Consider the following 20,345-nt stretch of genomic DNA (forward strand, 5'->3'; position numbering starts at 1 on the left):
TCGTTCTAATAAAACGAGGCGAGATGGCGGCGGCGGTGGCGGCGCGATACTTTCGTATAAATTTGAAACGCGCCCTGTAATTTGAGAAAACGTCCCTGATCCTAAACCCTATTTATGCAGCACTGAACCGGCTGTAAACCGTTCGTATTCACGATCTCCCTCCTCCACATCCTTTCTCTCTCTACTCTACGAAAGAAGCTCGTCTTTCTCCTCGTGCACGTGTGTTGTCCTTCCATCGCGTCTCGTCTCCCAAGAATATTTTTCTCTCCCTCTCTTTTACGAATGTGTTAGCTTCATGTTTTGAATAAAGAAAGATGCATATATTACACACGTATATACACGCATACAAAATAATATGCTACGGTGGTAGAAAACTAACGTAAAAAAAGATGCCATTTTCTAGAAAATGCTTATTATTTAATATAAAATCAAATTATTCATTATTTTAAAATCCAAACACTCTTGTTTGACAATTTTATATTTTTAAACAAGAGTGACGCATTTTTATTATTTTTTATGTCTCGTATTATCGAAATAAAACTTTTATAAGGTCTTTTAGACGTATTACACTGTAAAACTAAAAAAAACGACGTTCTCATTATGCGTTCGAAATACTGGAGGAATTTAAATCAGAGTACTATTTATTATTACTCAATCAAATACAATTAATACAAGATTATCTTGCTCAATTAATAAAACATTTCTTTTATGATTTCTTGCTTGTTTCTCTTTTCTTCGACACGTCAACAAGCATGCATATTATTAACACATTAATTGTTGTATATGTATTTAGGGGGGATGTAAACAAAAGTTGGGGGATTATTCTAATAAAGTATTCCAGAAACCAAACCAATTCAAAAAAAGTCTTTTTCTCCGACAAATAATTATTATCGAGATATCATAAATTAAAGAATGTGAAGATTTTTCAATCTTTATAATATCATTATGATTAAAAGAATTATTTAGTCTCAGAGAGGAAGAAGTGTCTTATATACTAATTGCTGCAAAGAAGTATTGTTTTTTAATGTATATTTTATTAATTAAATTAATTTTTTTGTACATAATAATAAAGAGTTAATTAAAAATAAAAAATTTCTCATGTCATTAATTGTACAGAAAATACAAATTTAAAAAATAAAATATATATTAAAGTAACACTTCTTTGTACAATAATTTTTTAGACAGTTAATATTAATTTTAATTCTGTTTTAAGTATTCATTCAGTTAATTAGTATACTTAACGTTTTAATAACTTTAATTATTCATCTACATAGAATAAATAGGAATAAATCTATAGAAATTATGAAATTAAAAAGACCGCTTTAACCATTCTCTGTCAGAGTATCTATCTCACATCGTATGATTTTAGCAATTAAAATATTCCTGCTAAATCTTAAGCCGTCGATGACAATTCGGACTCGTTTCGCGAGAAAGGGTCTTATCCGGCAATCGAGAAATTACATTACGGGACGAGAGGGAAAGAGAGGGAAGGGGGGGAGGTCTGGCAGAGACCGCACAAAAAGCACCGACTATCTTTCAGAAGCCGACGAAGGAAGCATCATTAATATCACCGAGACGATCAATCAAAAAACCAAACGTAAACTCACCTTGGTGGACGTCGTACTGGGTCTGGTGCCGCCTATGCCGATGACGTACAGCTCGACCTCGTACCACTGGACGCCGGTTTCGCGATCGAGCTTGGCCGCGGTGGATAGCACGCCGGTCCTCGTGTCGATGTCGAAGAGCCGATCGACCTGGACCCCGTCGTCGGGTCCGCCGCCGGCGGTCACGTTCGTCACGTAATACTCGAGCTCGACGTTCGAGCGTCGAGTGCGCGCGCTCACACGCAGGATGCTGGTCCCGACCGGTTCGTTCTCGTAAACGCTGCCCTCAATCTGACCCCGGTGTTCCCAGATCGGCTGATCGTCGCCGTCCTCGCCCGGCACGATCAAGGTCACATAAGTCTCCGACGAGCGACGTTCCGTCTGGACGGCCTCGTCCGTCGCCCGGACACCGACTTGGTATTTCGACATCCGTTCGAAGACACTGTTCCCCTTCGGGGATGATCGTGGAAATCTCATGGTCAGCTGACCGGTGCTACGGTGGATGCGAAACATGTCCGAGTAGTTGACGTTTGGACGGAGCAACTCGTACGTCACCAGGCCGTTCGTGCTGGAGTCGAGATCGCGGGCGATCAGCTGCGTAACCACGACCTCCTTGGACGACGACTGATAGTGGTTGAGGTTGCTGGCGCGCACCAGCGGCGGTAGCACCACTGCAGACATGCTGACGAACAACGGCGCGTTGTCGTTGACGTCTTCGACGATCACGATTACTAGCTTCTCGGCGGACAAGCGAGCGCTCGGCGGTTGAGCTCGGTCAGTCGCGACTACCACCAGTTTAAAGGTGTCTACCTCCTCGCGATCGATCGGCAGCAGGGTATGAATTACGCCACTCGTCGGGTTGATACCGAAACGTCGCACCTGGTCTTCAGGGTCCTGGTTGAGGATCGAATAACTGACCACGCCGTTGTCGCCTGAATCCGGATCTTCGGCGGTGATGGTGACGATCGGCGTTCGCACCGGGATACCCTCGCGTATCTGACGCACTATCGCCGTATTCGGGAATACCGGCGGATTGTCGTTCGTGTCGATCACCTCGACGGTCAGGCTGGTGACCGTGCTAAGTCTCGGGTGACCACCGTCGCCACAGGTGACGTTTAGCGTGTAACGTTCGAGTTCCTCGTAGTCTAGCGATTTTCGCAAATACAGGATACCGGTTAATGGATCGATATAGAAGGTGTCTCTTCTGTTGCCAGCCGAGATGGCGAACGTCAGCTCGCTATTCGGTCCGAGATCGTTGTCAGTGGCCTTGAATCGCAGCAATTCGGTGTTGATTGACGTAGTCTCCAGCACGGAAATTCGTGATTTGTTGTCGATAAAGCGCGGCACGTTGTCGTTCTCGTCGAGTACTTCGATATGGACAGTCGCACTAGATGATAGACGCGTCTCCAGACTGGCGTCACGAGCCACGACGGTCAACACATAGGTATCGGACGTCTCGCGATCGAGTTCTTTTATCAACGAAATCTGCCCAGTGGCTTCGTCTATTATAAAATGACCATGTTGATTGCCGTCCTCTAACGAATAGAACACGTCGCCATTCAAACCCTCGTCGGCATCGGTTGTATATACTCTTAATAGCTGCGTCCCGATCACGGCGCCTTCGCTCACTTGCACTCGATAAGGCAAACGTTGGAATTGTGGCACATTGTTGTTTACGTCGGTGATATAAATGGTGACCTTGACGCGATCGCGAAGATGGTTGACGCCATTGTCGGTGACGGTGGCCTCCAAGGTGACATAGCTCCCGCCGGTGTTGGTCACCAGGAGTTCGCGATCGAACACGCGCAGCGATTTGACGAAACCGTTCCTCGGATCGACCACGAAGTCTTGCTGGCTGGCCGGCAGCGAGAATATTAGATCAGCGTTACGTCCGACATCACGATCGGTGGCTAGCAGCTTACCGACGAAGGTGTCGGGTGGTTCGTTCTCCCGTAGATGGAAACTGAAGCTGCTGTTGGTGAACTCGGGCGCGTTGTCGTTCTCGTCGATCACGTGCACCACTACTGGGACCATGGAGCTTCGCGAAGGACTGCCTTGATCGGACGCGGTGACCTCGAGTGCATAATAGTCTCGTTCCTCGCGATCGAGCGCATTCTTCACGTAAAGCTGGCCGTCCGGGAAGATGCCGAAGCGACCTTCGACGTTGCCGTCGGTCACGCTGTATAGTATCCTTCCATTGACGCCGAGGTCAGCGTCGTGAGCTATCAGTGAGAAAAATCGCTTGTTGACCGGCGTAGACTCCGGCAACGAGATCTCGTAGCTGGTCAACCCGAAGACCGGTGTGTGATCATTAACGTCTTCAATCGTCACCTTGATCTGATGCTGAGCGGACAGGGATGGTTCACCAGAATCAGTCGCGGTCACTTCAAGATATAGGATCGTACCGGGTGTCGCTCGGATTGGCTTGTTTAGGTAAATAATACCTGAATTTTCAGCGATTCTGAATTGCTCGCCCGGATTGTGAGTAAGCGAATAAACGATTCTGGCGTTGGCGCCGGCATCACGATCCCTGGCACGGGCTAAACATATTTCCTGTCCCACTGCCGCGTTCTCTCGTAGAAAGATTTCGTCGCCCCGCTCGCCCCTGGGAAACCTGGGCGGATTGTCGTTAACATCCTGCACGGTAATGTTGACGGTCGTTTGACCATACGCGAGATCGGCTCGCGCTGACAGTTGCAGACTGTAATAAGCTACTCGCTCGCGATCCAGACAGCCGGCGGTGCTGATAACTCCGGTACTCTTGTCAATTCTGAAATTGCCCTTAGAATCGCCTAAAACAATGGCGTAGCTCACCTTGCCGGTATTACTATATTGCGTGACTTGTACCGAGCCAACTTCTCGACCGAATCCGGACGTGGAGTCGCAATCGCCATGGTCCTCGGTTATGCGGAATTCATAGCCGTTGTAGGTTTCAAACTCGAGATGTTCCAGAACCTCTTCGTGAATTATTTCCACTACGGCGTTCCTAGCTGCCTGTCGATCGCCGCTATCCTTGGCCGAGATGGTCAGCTCGTAGAGGGTCTTGTGCGCGGCCCGCAAAGAACCCTGAAGAGCGATCTCGCCGGTTCTTTCATCCACCACGAAGAGACCTTCGCCGCCAGACTCCAGGACGTATTTTATTTGAGCGTTTTCCCGGGCATCGGCGTCAGTCGCCGTCACTCTACCTACTGTCGTGCCTGCTGGAACATCTTCGGAGATAGGCATTAGATATTTCCAAGGATAAAAGACCGGCGAATTATCGTTAACATCTTCCAACGTTAGCACCACAGTAGCGGTTGATGATTGCACTGGCGTACCCTGGTCTTTCGCTATCACTAGAATTCTATACTCTGCTACTGTCTCTCGATCTAAAGCAATCTTGGTCGTCAACTGGCCGGTCAAGGCGTCCAGCGCGAAAGTCTTGGGATAATCGCGCAAGACACAGGAATGAAAGCTATACGCGACGCTACCGTTAGTACCCTGATCGTTGTCGACGGCCGTCAGGGTAGCTACTAGACTGTTGGGCGGCGTGTTTTCCGATAACGTGATTTCAACGACGTTTTCCGAAAAGCGCGGCGCCTCGTCGTTCTCATCGAGAATCGTCACCTTGAGATGCGTGGACGCGTACTTGGTGTTCGGGCCGCCGTCCCATGCCGACACGTGCAACTCGATGCTACCTTGAACTTCGCGATCCAGGGTGGCGACGGTGGTGACCAGGCCGGTATCGCCGTCGATGGCAAACCAGCCCTGCTCGTTGCCCGAACCAAATTCGTAATAAATCCGCGCGTTTAATCCGGAATCCGCGTCCGTGGCCGAGATGCTGGCGACGAAACTACCGATCGGTGCGAGTTCCGATAGCACTGCCGAATATTCGCTCTGTTGAAATACCGGTTCGTGATCGTTGACGTCGTTTACGTGAATCACGAGGTAGGCGGTGGCTGATCTGGGCGGCATGCCCTTGTCGGTAGCGACCACCGTGAGATTATACTTGGGTATCTCTTCGCGATCTAGCCGGCCGTTGACCCGCACGATATCAACGGTTTGCATGTCCAGCCGAAAATGACCTAACTCGTTACCAGCGCGTATCTCTATGCCGGTCTCGCCGTTCAAGCCCTCGTCGTCGTCGAGCACTGTTACCGCAGCGACGATCTGGTCCTTGGCGGCATTCTCGTCGACGGTGGCAAAAGTCGCGGTCGATGGGAAATAAGTGAACTTGATCACAGGATCGTGATCATTCGCGTCGAGCAGATTCACCGTTACGTAGGTACGACCGTCTTGCCTGGGCGAACCGTGATCGCGAGCGAAGACCGTAATGACGCAGCTCTTGGGGCAACCGCCAGCAGAATGTGCTACCGTGCAACTCTGTTGAGGACATCTCAACGGCTCGGCCGTCGTGATCGTGCCGACCTCCGGATCGATCGTGAACTTGCGCTCGTTGTCCGGTAAATAATACGTCAATTTCGAATTGTCCTCCGAATCCTTGTCAGTAGCATGCACCGTCAGGACCTTCGTGCCGACCGGAGCGCTCTCGTTTAACGCTACCACATAATCGCTTTGTTGAAACACGGGCGGATTGTCATTCACATCTAACACCGTCACGTTTACCAGCAAATAACCTAAGCGAGGAGGTCGACCGCGATCGCGCACGCAAATATTGAGGGAATAGAATTCTACCTGCTCGCGATCTAACTTGCCTGTCGTCTCGAGGTATAAATACGATGTCTCGCCGGTAGGATTTCCCGTGACTTCCAGACGAAATTTGCCGTCCGTATTACCGTTCACGATAAAATAATCATCCAGCACACCGTTCTCCGGCGTATCTCGATCTGTCGCGGCATCCAGTAGCAGCTTGGTACCGGCCACGGCCGATTCTGAAAAGCTCACCGCTATGCTGGGCTCCGGGAATTCCGGATTGTTATCGTTAATATCAAGTACCAGGATCCGCACTTCGATCGGATAAGTCGGTTGACTCGATAGTACGACAAAATCAAAGCGATCGCTACTCAGAGCTTCGCGGTCAAGGACCTTGGCTGTCCTTATCTGACCTGTTTCCGGATCAAGCACAAACTCCTGGGGCGGCTCGTTGAATCTGTAGGTAAAATCAGGCTTGACCGGTATCGTGCCGACCAGGGTACCTTTGGGCTCGCCTTCCCTGACCTCGAGCTGAACCCGAGTGTCGACCGCTCTGCTCTGCATCGCCAGGCCCATCATTGCGGCGCTGTCCTGCGGCAACATTGGTGACCTTCGTGGCACTAATCGCGTGACCCTTTGAGGTAGGTTATGCAAGGTAAAATAGTCGTTGGACGCCGCCATCGCCGTCGCCGTCGCCTCCTGGCCGACGACCTGGCCGCCATGTTGGTCCGATATGAGTCCCAGGAGCAGGGCCAGAAGCATCAATCCCCTTATGATCATCTCTTCTATCTCACCGCGACACGCCCACCTGCCTTAGCCAAATCCCGGCTCACGGTGATTCGTCGTCGACATAAAATCGCGCGCTCCGATTCCGCACTATCTGTCGTTCTTCCTCCTCATGATCGTGATCGGCGATAATCCCGTCGTCATCTTCCACATCTACGTATCGGCGCATCATTGCACGTATCGCGACATCCTCCAAGGATTGGAGATTACTCGCGCGCGATGACACGAACCGTCGTCCTCTGTCCGGCGTTGCGTCGCATTTTTTTCCCCACCTTCCGAGAGAGATTCCGATTTAAGCTCACGACTGCCAAAAGGTGGTGGGTGCTTTCTTTTCTGTCTTTCGTTCTCCACTTCTCTGTACCTATTTCACTCTCTCTGTCTCCGTTTTCTTCTCTCGTGTCTTTCGTTTATCTCTCGTCCTCTCCTCTTCTTCTCTCTTTCTCTCGCCGCTGAAAGTCAAGTGTATACCAGAGAAGACTTCACCCGGCGGAGGGGGCAGTGACCTGCCGAGAGCCGCGCCTCGCGAAATGCGCGTCTGCAGATGCTCGCGAACGGCTCGCGAATGCGAAAGCGGGACGTTCTAGATACTCTTTCGATTAGCGATTCGTGATCGATGAAAGGATTGAAGGAACGTGTCTTCTTTCTTCATCCGAGAAGAACGGATTCTCCTATCTAAAGCTTATTCTCCTCTTCAAGTTCTTGCGCCTCGAGATCACATACCTACGTCACGTGCTAGATTCTTCCTTTTGTCATATCGCATTCCTTTGATATATACAGAAGAATATCTTCCCTGATAAAAATGATCTTTGACGATGACGAACAATTGCTTTTTCGTAACGATCTCGAAGATCGCTCTCTCGAAACACTCGGATCCTTCAGAATTCACAGTTTTATCACTGAGCCAACGATGTAAACACTGCACACAGAGACGAGAATATCAATATATTATACCTGAAGCACAAAAACACGATCGATATATACATATATATGTATCCTCGCGCATCGATACGACCGAACGAGTTTAGTGACCGAGCCTCGAGTTTACGATTCACTCTCGAGTTCGCGACTCACCGCTGGACCCGCACGGATCGCGCCTATCTCTTGCGAAAATCGTCAGGAAGTTCACGCGATGGCGATACGACGCTCGTTCGAATTCGCTGATGGTGGTAACGATCTCGCGGAGCGCAACACAACGGGTTCGCGCGCGCGAGCGCGTGCCCTTCGGGGTAGGCGTTATCGGGGGATGAAGATAAATCTCGTGCGCGAGGAACGATTGACAGAGGGGAAGAAGAGAGAGTAGAGATAGAGAAAGGGATAAAAACGCGCGCGAAGGGCCCCGCGATGTAAGGCCCCGAAAAAAAAACGCAGAACGTACACCGCGGAAAAGAATATTGCCTCCCCGAGGACTGACCTGACTCGACTGAATCGAGCCGGTCCCAGAACCACTGCCAGGAGAGGCATTCTTCGGCCTGGCTGACGCCGTCCCTCTCCGATCAGGTCCTTTCTCTGTCCTTCTCTCGCTCTTTCTCACTCTTTCTCTACATATTCCTTCCTCCCTTCTCTCTCTCTTTCTCTCTCTTTATCTGTCTTACGTGGGGCCCCTATCGATATCACCTTCTCTGTCCGCTCTGAGAAACATCGGAAACTCTACCGCGTTCCCTCGCTCCACAATAATCGCACTCGCTCTTTCTAGCAACATTGCTCCCTCTCTTTCACGTCAAGAAACGTTCGAGCCTCCATCCTCGTCGCTCTTTCTTTCGCCAAACGTTCATTTTCTTCGCTCTCTTACCTCAGTTCTCTTTCCCATCTCCCCTTCTTACACTTTCCCGTTCCCCTACCCTTTTGCCATACCTTATGCTGCCTATCTGTGTATGGGCCTCTTCATTTATCGCACGAGGGCCTTTCTCTCCTTCCCACTTGCACTCTTTTGAGGCCCGCTGCTTTGACCGCAGCCCCCTTCTCTTCTCCTACACCCTCTCGTCTACTCATACTTCTTCAGCCTTCCCTCCTTCACCATCTTCCACGCGCGATCCTTCCACCTTCGACTTGCGCATCCCGTCGTCGTCTCGCTAAGATATTCTCCCTTTTGCCCTCGAGGAACGAGCAATGCAGAGGCTCAGGTATGCAAGATGGCCGCTGCACGCTGGAACCCCATGCGACGAGAACGTTGCTTCAGGTTAACGGGAACGAGAAAGATGTAGCAAGAACAAGAAGGATATAGAATGGACGAGAGAGAGAGAGAGAGAGTAAGAGAGCGAGAGAGAAAAGTAGGGGGAAGTAAAAGAACGAAAGAATGAGAGAGTAAGAGTGATACAAGAACTAACGAGAGAAAGGGTGACAAGACTAGAGAACGAGAGATGAATAATGCGTGGGGGAGGAGAGAATATACCTGGAAGGGCAGGGGGACACCCCGACTTAGGGGGTGCAGTCCTGCAGGCTGAGGGAGGAGAGGGGTGAGTCGCGAGATCCGGACTCATGGATCTCATGGTATGGATATGTGTCCGCGGGCTTATGGTCACTTTTATAACTAATCCGTTACTACGATCATGCGCGAATGTTCCGCTTGTGATCCTCTAGGTTCTCTTCCCTTCGAATTAATTCGCTGTCTCGAGATTCTTCGCTCTTTTCTTATCTCTCTTCTCGTTTGAAAGCTTTGAAATTGAAAGCCTCGATTTCGGAGTCAACAGATGCACACGAGAACTATTACTGATATACTCAATATATCACAAAATACCATATTCAGAAATGTATGCATATATGTTTTTTTTTTTTTTTTTTAAGGAGTCTGCATATATATTTCTTTAAATGGTAGAGAGAGCGCTCCCTCGAAATGTTTATGTTTATCGACTAAGATTATTGGGCGAATGCCCAGTAGTCTAAAAGATCACATAAAAGAAGTCTAGCGAATCGAAAAATAAAATATTTTTTAAGAGACTGTAAAATTTTTATTCAAACAAATAGAAGAATAATATTTTTATACTAAAAAATAGATATTTTTAATGATAAAATTAAGATAATAAATATTGAAACAAAAAAAAACAGCAATGACGTTCCAAACAATATTACGCGCCTGTATACTTGTCACAAAATTTAGTCTTCACACATTCATTATCTAAAATATAAAAATAGACATTTTTGTACCTTTACTTCTCTATGGAGATATGTACATAAGTTGACGCCCTGATTTGGTCCACCGTTTTACGTTTACACAGTAGAATGGATCCTCTTGTCTTGCATTTTTTTTCGATTTGACTACATAACATGTTATATCGACGTAGATAAGTACAAGTTATTTTTTCAGCTGTCCGAAATCGGAAAAAAATGCGATTCTTTATCCTTACCGGATAAGGAAACGACCAGAAGAAATGGACGAGTCTTCTTTCGGTCTGAAATAACAGTGAAAATTGGAGAAGAGTTCATTGATAATAGATAACAATGCATGAAATAACGCGCGTTTTACGCTATCTTTAAGTTTGTGGAGCCTTAAGTAAAGTGCATCTGCATCGTTCTCGAATTACATCGAATCCTTACATGTGCGTCACGTCGACATTATCTGTCAACGTCGTGCAGCGATAAATAATTATTTTCCTACATCCACTAATTTATAAACCTCTATCGCAACGAGGAACATAAGCGAAATAATGTGGTTTAAAAATTATAAATTAGAAACAAAAGATTATAAATGTAACAATTTCTTATATATATATATGCATATATTATAATTAATTAATATATTATAATATATTATAATTAATTAATATATTATAATTAATTAATATAATATTAATATATTTTGAATTTTTTCATTATATCTTCATTAATTACTAATCGCAATAATGATGCACTAAACAATATTATCATCATATCTCGATGTAAAAAATAATTTTGGATATCATTCATTATTCGAGAGAAGCAAATTGAAAATTAATTCTAAGATTTATCCTTTAAAGTTTAAAGAATGCAACGCAGGACATTGAATCGTTCAACGGACGCGTGATTAATATCCTGTGTAATTTCGTCACGGTAACATGCGCGTACGATAAACGTATGTACGCTGTTCCTCGATATTAGAAAGATCACGACCCGAGAAAGAAGGCAGAGGAATCCCTACATTTATCCGGATATAGAAAAGCCGTGACGTTTTGTACGCCGAAATCATCAATTACATTAATCCTCGCGTACATCGTGTATCCCGAAAAGATGGCGGACGCGAGCCTGATTAATAGAATAAGCTGTTATATATCCTCGCATTTTTGCGTTAACAAGATATCACACAGATTCTGTTAAAATATCTAATTATGTAATAAATAAAATTAGTAAAATATTTTTACAAATATGCTATTTTATTTTTTTCAATATTTCTGAATTCAAATATTTAATCCAAATTTTAAAAATAAATTTTAAAATGTAAATTTAATATGGCGGTCATAATAAATTCTATATACGATTTCGATAAAATTTATAATTTGGGAGTTTTTTATTAGCACTACCCTTGAATTTAAAATCAAATTTAATTAAAAATAAGCAAACTAATTTATGCAGAATGTAATTTACGAAATATTAAAGTAGAAATATTTTTTTTTATTAAAAGAGAGAATCAAAAGTGTATCACTATTGTTATTAAAGTATTTGGCACGATTCTTTCTAAAAAAAAAAGAAACGATATAAAAAAAAATTATAGCAGTGTTCATATACCATTCTAACAAAAATATTATATCGCTGTGTCAAAGAGATAAAGATAAAAAGAGGGAAAGAAGGGAAGAGACATAAGCGTGAGTTTGATAAAAATTGGAATGCAAAGGAAATAAAATAGATATGTCTCACCTATCCTTTCTACTATTGCACACGTGGGTTTATCCTTTATATTTTATATAAACTTATCCATACATATACAAATTGAACATTTTTATTTTGCAGATGAAATTACTTCTCTCAGTATAAATTTTATTTATATTTGATATATCATGTTTTATTAACAAAATATACAACTTTTTGTCATTGATGCAAGAAAATTATTAAATAAAAAAGAGGTTACCTATCTTAATTAGCTAAGTTTACTTCTTAGGCGCACCATAAGCATCTGGCATTCGTTCTATCGTGTATCTATGTTGAGATACATACATTATTGGCACACCTGGTATCTTTCGTATCCTTTGTTTCAAATCTTTATCATTAGTCGCAACAATATAACACTTGTGCTGAAATAATAACACAATACACAATTTAATTTTATCAGTAGCATTAAACGAAATAAATTTGTATCATTATTGTCAAATGCAAATGCAAAATACTTTTTAATAATTGTTACAATAAGATTCTATGATTTATATTTACTTGCGTTACTCTGTTTACGAGACAGTCATCTGCATAGGTTCCTTTATGCAGACATTTCAACCTTTCAAATCGTGGATCTTTGATGATTCTCAATGCCAATTTATACTTCTGTCCAAGCTTCTCCAATTCACCCATCACACAGTCTGTTATATATGGCGTACATTTTGCATAGAGGCACTCCATCATATTTTGTATAATATCCAATTTATTTTTAATGGAAAAGTTAATAAAGTTTGTGTCAACTAAAATATGATATGGTGGCCCGAGTTGTGTATTATATTCAAAAAATAATGCCGAGGATTGTTGTGGCCTAAAATTATAAATATATAGTTTTAGTTTTAAAATATTTAAAATAATCATATTTTATGATAATCTTTCATAATGCCATGTAAAAGTATCTCTGTTAAAATTAATATAAATATTGTTAGATTAAATGTAACATTACTTACGCTTCTGTAATTTTTATCTTCGTCTGATCTTCTTTTGGAGTTTTCTTGGATGGCAGTCGTCTTTCTGGCTTTCTGCAAAAACAATTTATTTTTAATACTTTTCTGTATATTTTTTAAATATATAACAATAATTTGCTAAAAATAGTATTTAATCTAAACTTACATTCGTGAATCACTCAAACTAATCATCCTCTTCATCTGAGCAAATCTCTTCATGACAACTTTACGTGTTTTCTTATTTTTCGGCTGTAAAATAATTAATTTCATTACAAATTTCTCTTTAGAATAGGACATAGAATATACATAAAATAACGATATACAAAATATTATATGAAAAAATATTAATAAAATAAAAAATATTAAGATCACAATATAACCTCAACCTCAATTCATAAGGTTAAATAACTTTTAACTTATTTAAAAAGCATATATTTGTTTTTATCAAAAGAAAAAAAATTTTTTACCATTGTAATATATTTTCTATATATTTATAAAAATAATAATTAAATCTCCGATACACGTTTACTCCGTTTACTACACACGAGCTGCCCTCTGAATTCCTCGTCCATAGACATATAAAATATATAGATGGAACATTAGCTGCCGATACGGGAGTAAATGAAGATGCGTTCAAAAATATTTCTGCAGGGTAAAGTAACTGTTATTTGACCAATCAGAACAAAGGACAAACTTTGTCCTGGACTAAAGTGCATACCAAAAACGAACAGACTGCGCACATTTACGCATGCGCACAATTTGGGCTTCTGCACACAGGACGCGTCGAATGGTGATTGGCTGCTACATCGCGTCGCTTTCTCCCACGCGTCAACGCGTTCTATGCAGAAGACTGAAAGTGAAAGAGGCCATTTTGTCACTCGAAGCAGCTTGGTCTACGAGAATAGTTGAGAGAAGAAAAAATGCCGAGAAAATCGAATAAATCTTGGGGGGGCCGCAACGGGCGCGGAAATGCGTCTGAAGACAAGCATTACTTCGGTAAGTATCAATTTTCTGTTTTTTATCCCTATTTTTTGCCTCGTTTGTTCCTCGCGGAAAGTTGCGTTTTACGCAGCAGGTCGTCTATAAACGCGCAGTATTCTCAATGGATCCTACTTACGTTTTATCGATACACTGATCTTTCCAATTTAATCGTTCCTGTCCCCTTGTATTCTTTCATCCATTTTTGATACTTGAGACTTGACGGGGAAAAAAAATAGGCACGTGCCGTATTAAATTTACAGCTAGTACAGAAATTTCCCATATTGGTGGTAGATTTTGTAGGAAAATTCTCGCTCTATAAGTCTATAGCTCTTTCTTTTTTTCTCTCTTTTTTTCTCTTTTTTGCTCTTTTTCGCTCTTTTTCGCTCTTTTTTGCTCTACAGTGGGTGCTTTCCAGCAACGACACAGTGCGACAGAGTATCATTCTATCTTTGTTGTTCACTCGTATTGAATCTTCTTTCAATACGAGTGAACAACAAAGATAGAATGATACTCTGTGTCGCACTGTGTCGTTGCTGGAAAGCACCCACTGCTACATAGCTTTATAGATCATTTTTACAGAATAGACCCATTAATTATTAAGGGCCACTTCGACCAACTCTGATTAACTTTAATCGACGATTAAACTATATTTTTGCCTCTTTTTAAGAACGTATCTGAAAAGAGACGAAGATATAGTTTAATCGTCGGTTAAAGTTAATCAGAGTTGGTCGAAGTGGCCCCAAGTGATATATTTTGTAAGAAAATTCTCGTTCTATAAGCTCTAGCTTTTAAACTAAAGCTGTTGAAAAATAATATTAGATACTTATAATGCTGTTTAACAAGTAAATATATATTGTTTTACATAATTTCAACTATCCACTTATAGGTCATGATGATCGTTTGGGAAGAAATAATGGACCTCATCTTGAAGGAACCAGACCTCGTGTATTATTTAAAACAGGCCAGCAGAGGCCCAGAGAATTGTCGCGTAATGTAATGCTGGCAAGCTTAGATGAAGATATTCCAATGACGGGCAACTGTAATAACAATAATAGACAAACAAGACAAGTATTTATGTCAAATCACGGCTCAAGGAAAGAAACAATGAAAGGATGGCAAAGAGTATTATCTCGAGGAAGAAATAGCCCTCTACCAAATAGAAATTTCAAGGGAGGCCAATCTAATTCTAGAATACAAACACTTGCAATAGGAGAATCCAGTTGGTACAGAATCAGTATACCATATGGACATAAATATGAAAAGGATTATATTTTGAGAACTCTACTAAATTACATGGCACCTGAAGTGTTCATTCCAATAATGTATAAAATAATGGGGAACGAAGCTAGCTTTTATGTTGATGATTTCAAGACAGCAAATATATTACTAAAGTGTGATCGCAAGATCACAATGACAGATGGATTTAAACTACAAGTGAGAGCAAAATCAGGATTTCCACAATGCGACGTTGATGATAAATTGAAGGAACGATTAAAACAAGCTATGTCTAAGAGATATGTACAAGAAACAAATGCTTTGGATTTGTCAAAGTTTCATCGAGATCCAGATCTCATTAGTGATTATTTTTGTGCATTGGTCCGCCCTGCAATGTTAATGACTGTGTTAGATATCGTGGGGGAATACATACCGACTTTAGAAGCCTTAAACTTGGAAGGCAATAAGCTGCAGAACATTGACAAGCTCAATATACTAAATAAAAAATTTCCAAACTTGAAAATTTTATACATTAGTGATAACAAAGTGAGTACGATGATTGTATTATATTATATATTATATATTTGGTTCTGTTATATAACATACATAAATTATATATTGCAGATTAAGGACATCCATCAGTTAGACGCTATTAAAGACCTAAAATTAGAAGAATTGAAATTGATGGGAAACCCTGTCTGTAACAAGTACAAGTCTCGACAAAATGACTACATTAGGTAATGTATTATTCTAACATAACATTGACAGACATACAATATCGCAACATTATATTTATCTTTGTACTGTAATAAGTTTATAAATTTAAAGTAGGAATTCAATTCTATATTGGTTCTAATAACAGTTGAAAAAATATTAGTAAATTATAAATATATATAAAGAGATAAGTAAAAATGCATGTTTTCTCAAAATAATTTTAGACATCAGTCTTACACAGAATTCATTTGAATTACATCTAATGAAACGTCGTTATCGCGTAATAAATTTATTTTGAATATTTTTCATATATCTAAATTATTCATATATTTTCTCTTATATTTGATAATGAAGCATATGTGTGTTTTTGTTATTATACGATTAACATGGAACTTGCGGGCTTTTCTTTCTCGACTCGTAGCGACGTCCGAAAACGATTCCCGAGATTGCTGCGTCTGGTGAGTATTTTATGCACTGTTATATACATATGTATTCAAAACTATGTATCTTATGTATACGTGTATCATAAATTTTTGTTACATCTTTCGAAAGGACGGCACGGAATTACCACGACCAATTGTATTCGATGTTGCTGACGAGGCCGCTAAAGTACCACCATCACAGAGAATGTTCGTTACCGATACGAAAGCGCAGGAAATTGCAAGCCAGTTTTTGCAACAGTATTTCACAATATTTGATAGCGAGAGCCGTCAACCTCTACTTGACGCGTACAATGAACATGCGTGTTTCAGTGTGACAATAACCACTTCTCACAATAACAAGTAAGTTTTTGCGCAATGCATATTTCGAAAAGCATATTATATTATCTATTTTCTTATTAATTTTTTAATTATTTTATTATTTTATTAAATATTTTAATATTTTTTCTTTAATTGCCGTATTATTGTAATGAATATTCTTAATATCAAGTATTTAAAAATGTTCAAAAAATAAAACTTTCTTTGTTGCTAGGTTAAATGGATATCTCATGGAGAACCGAAATTTGTTCAGAATATATGACACGGCCAGAAGACAGAAATTATTGAAACATGGTAGATTACCTGTAGTTTCTTTCATATCAGAAATGCCGCGAACAAGGCATTTCCTAGATACCTTTACCATGGACATCGCTCTTATTACGCAAGCAATGATGTTCATTACGATAACTGGCTATTTCCAAGAACTTGATAACAAGGAACAGCCCATTCGCCACTTCAATCGAACATTTATTATTGTTCCGGAAGGTGCCGGATATTGTATTCGCAATGAGCAGTTACATATAAGTCAACCGCCTGAGGCGCAACTGAAACAACTGAACCAGCAACTGAATAGTACCCCGACTCTGAATAATCAATCGGAGACGCCAGCGTTATTGCCACAAACATCCACGGATCCGGCAAAGCCTATACTTTCAGAATTGAGCGCGGATGTAAAACAACAGATGACAATGACGTTGAGTCAGCAAACGAATATGAATTTAGAATGGAGTCTGAAGTGTTTACAAGAAACGCAATGGAACTACGATAACGCGCTTTCTGCATTTCAAGAATTCTTCAAACGTGGTCAAATACCACCAGCAGCTTTTACGAAATAATATGTTCGTGAGTAAAAAAACTTGATCGCACTGTGATAATAATAATGTTAGAAAACACAGAGAACGCGCGGTAAAACACACAACTTCGTAATATCATTCATATTCTTTTGCTTTCTCGAGGCACAAGGTATATTTTTCTTTGTGTTTTGCATCAAAACCTGAAGGTAAAGACATTAGAGAAATCACTTAGAATCCGTCTTGTTTTAATTTGCCGTTTTAACAGAGATACTCATAGTATATATGAGGAAAAATTTGTTAAAAACCAAGCCAGATCTTAATATACGAAAGACAATGTGATCTTTAATTGGTTTTTAATAAATTTTTGACATAATACTTATAGTATTTGGCAGTATCAATGAGAAGAGTATTGTAAAATTATAAATTTTTAGTAGAATTATTTTGAATAGTTTTCTCTCTAAAAAAAGTTTAGTTTTTCTATTTATAAGAAAATTTGCAATAGAGAGGTAAAATGATGAAAAAATACCTAAATAAATACATATGATAAAATTATAATTTTAAAAAATCTTTGAGGTATATATGTATATGATGAGAAGTTATTTTCTAATAAAATATTAGAAAATGACTGTAACTGAAGATACCACACGAAAAAGATTATTCATGTATTTTTCATTGATACTGCTGTATATTAATAAGTGTATATGTGTGTGTGTGTGTGTGTGTACATTATAATGGAAATGTATAAACGATGGAAACTATCATGAAAACAAAGATTACAAGTGTGTTTGAGGATGAAACAAGTCGGATACCATCATTCTAATTACCAGCATTCTATTCTAATTAGTATAGAAAAATACTATTATGCTAAATAATTTTTGCATTTTGTTATAGATCTCTCCTTCAGGTTTTGATGCATAATAAAAATAAAATAAAAAATTAGTTACATTATAGAAAACAGAAATAACGTATTAAAATACAAACGTTTGTATAGTATAATATCTATATACTATATATAAATACCAAAAATATTTTTTGGTATGTTATGAAATTATCAATTGCTATTATTCACTCTTATCACACGCTCTTAGGCGTTTACAACGTATTGTACATTACAAATTTTAATGTATATCATGATCAATCCTTTTGATTTACGTAAAGTACAAACAAAAAACGAAATTATATTCCATAGTGCTTTTATACTGCCTGTTCATTGATGTTTTGTGTATATACAGTGACGATAGATATGTATAGATATATCACATCATAAAAAATTTAAATTTTAATTAAACTTGCAGATAAGAGACACAAATAAAATATTAGACTTTCCTTGTAAAAAGAATGAGAAAAGAAAATTTATAAAAAGGAAGGGATTTTATATAAGAGAAATCTCCACACAAATAAACAAGACTTTATTTTTTAAAGAATTTTTTATAAACTTTTATAAAAAATTCTTTGTAAGAAAAATTGTATAAAATCCCATATACTATCTCTAGATCGCAAAGAAACTCGATTTGCTAGAGACTTTTCTCTGTAACTATCTAGCGTCACTGTAGTTAACGTAAAGATCTTTCTATATCAAAAGGATTAAATAGAGATAGATTAAATGGTACTTTTATATATTTTAAATTAAATTTCTCAAAAAGAATGTTATATTCTTGGTCTAATAATGCACTCGATCTTATTACGCGCATGGATTTATATCTGCAAATATAAGTTAGTCTCTAATAATTATTTAATTAGTAGAATATTTTCTTTTCTTTCAAGAAAATGTTTAAAACAGTTAGTCCAATTTTCTAGAAAATGATATACACATATAGCGAACAATTTTTGCAAATTATCATTTCACATGCACGACAGTGCTATTATAATTGTTTTATAAATTTTATGTCGTTGAATGTGTAAATCGTTATATCGGTTTAAAAAAATTCGATTACATTATGTGAGTATAAATGATTTACAATATTTACGTGTAAATTCAATTTTTTTTATTTTGCGATACATGTTAACGATTCGCATAAACATATGCGAAGCGCAAAATTCTATATATATCAATTTTGTTTTATTAAAAATGTTTCACATTTTACACAACACACGCATACCAATGCACATGAGTGGGGAAGAACGAAGAATCAGAAACGAAAAAAGAGTTATTATACAGGACGAATTTGTGTATATACATTGTGTATATACATATCAAATTCCAAGTCCTGATTTCTAACTCAAAGTTTAAGATTGATACATGCGATACATCCGGGAGACGAATCTATTGTGGTTCGAATCCTAAATATCAGTGGGTGTCTATCGCATCGTGAAAGGGGAGGAGCGAGAAGAGCGGCGCAACTTTCTTTTGAAAGACGTCGACTTCCAAGCTATAACGAGGTGAACGTGATTACGAGATGCAGCAGTTGGCTAAACAACCATTGCAGCATCTTATGATATATGCAGCTTATATCACCACGAGTCTGCATTTCATCTGTCTCTGGAAGTAGAAAATATCCTACATGCTTGAAGAAACAGAAATGACCTTTGGTGGCGTGTGAATGTGTCGTTAATCGTATTAGAGCGCATATATTTTTATTAATGACAAAATCGCGTGATAGCATTATGATTATAATATTGTTTAAGCAAGATGATTTTGAAAAAAAAAGAATGCAAATAATTTATACTCACATATTTGTATGCACAATTATGACAGTTTTTTAATTAAAGACAAGTATTTATATACTTTAATTTGGATAACATGCGTGATAGGGAATATCAAAATATCAATCACACACAATCATAATTCATTATCGTAGATTATACAAACATCGGATAACCAGAAAACAAAACATCTTTTTTTTTTTTTTTTATTTTTTATATGCAATAAAAAATTATTGAGATACTTTGATTTGTAAAACCTGTATATGAATGAAGGAAATCTGCTTATATAATTAATTTTACATAAATATTATTCTTATTTCCCAAAGGAAAAACACCATGTAAATATTATTCATGTTATTAATATATTGGGTGATAAGAAAATGTGAATGCTATATGAAATAAGGTTATAGAAATACACACCCTATAATTAATAAAGTA

General features: G+C 39.6%; 3 protein-coding genes across 5 annotated transcripts in view; 1 reads left to right on the forward strand and 2 right to left on the reverse strand.

Annotated features, from left to right (window-relative positions):
• Ft (cadherin-related tumor suppressor fat) overlaps window positions 1–8,457 on the reverse strand; it is a 96,261-nt gene extending 87,804 nt beyond the window's left edge. The window contains exons 1-2 of one of the 3 annotated variants that reach the window (XM_083049517.1): window positions 8,094–8,457; window positions 1,608–7,938 (exon numbers count right to left, since the gene is read on the reverse strand). In XM_083049517.1, the coding sequence (XP_082905643.1) occupies window positions 1,608–7,016 (5,409 nt within the window). In that variant the 5' untranslated portion in view covers window positions 7,017–7,938; window positions 8,094–8,457. Of the gene's footprint in view, window positions 1–1,607 lie in introns of all 3 variants that reach the window. The other 2 variants (XM_083049516.1, XM_083049518.1) reach the window with 2 other exon arrangements.
• A 3,431-nt stretch (window positions 8,458–11,888) lies between these two features.
• Window positions 11,889–13,372, reverse strand: Bka (FCF1 rRNA-processing protein Bka). The gene is made up of 5 exons (XM_083049376.1): window positions 13,270–13,372; window positions 12,969–13,051; window positions 12,806–12,877; window positions 12,357–12,666; window positions 11,889–12,220 (listed from the first exon to the last, which is right to left on the reverse strand). The coding sequence occupies exons 1-5, from the start codon at window positions 13,270–13,272 to the stop codon at window positions 12,077–12,079; spliced, it is 612 nt and encodes a 203-aa protein (XP_082905502.1). The 5' UTR covers window positions 13,273–13,372; the 3' UTR covers window positions 11,889–12,076.
• A 286-nt stretch (window positions 13,373–13,658) lies between these two features.
• Window positions 13,659–20,337, forward strand: LOC145942439 (nuclear RNA export factor 1). Its single transcript, XM_083049162.1, has 6 exons — window positions 13,659–13,798; window positions 14,670–15,544; window positions 15,623–15,735; window positions 16,134–16,170; window positions 16,265–16,494; window positions 16,685–20,337. Exons 1-6 carry the CDS (start codon window positions 13,723–13,725, stop codon window positions 17,304–17,306), a joined length of 1,953 nt encoding a protein of 650 aa, XP_082905288.1. The 5' UTR covers window positions 13,659–13,722; the 3' UTR covers window positions 17,307–20,337.
• Window positions 20,338–20,345: the final 8 nt, after the last annotated feature.

This window comes from Prenolepis imparis, unplaced genomic scaffold, assembly GCF_030444845.1.
Source record: "Prenolepis imparis isolate NDT839.2.m4 unplaced genomic scaffold, iyPreImpa1.0 SCAF_11, whole genome shotgun sequence".
Taxonomy (NCBI): domain Eukaryota; kingdom Metazoa; phylum Arthropoda; class Insecta; order Hymenoptera; family Formicidae; genus Prenolepis; species Prenolepis imparis.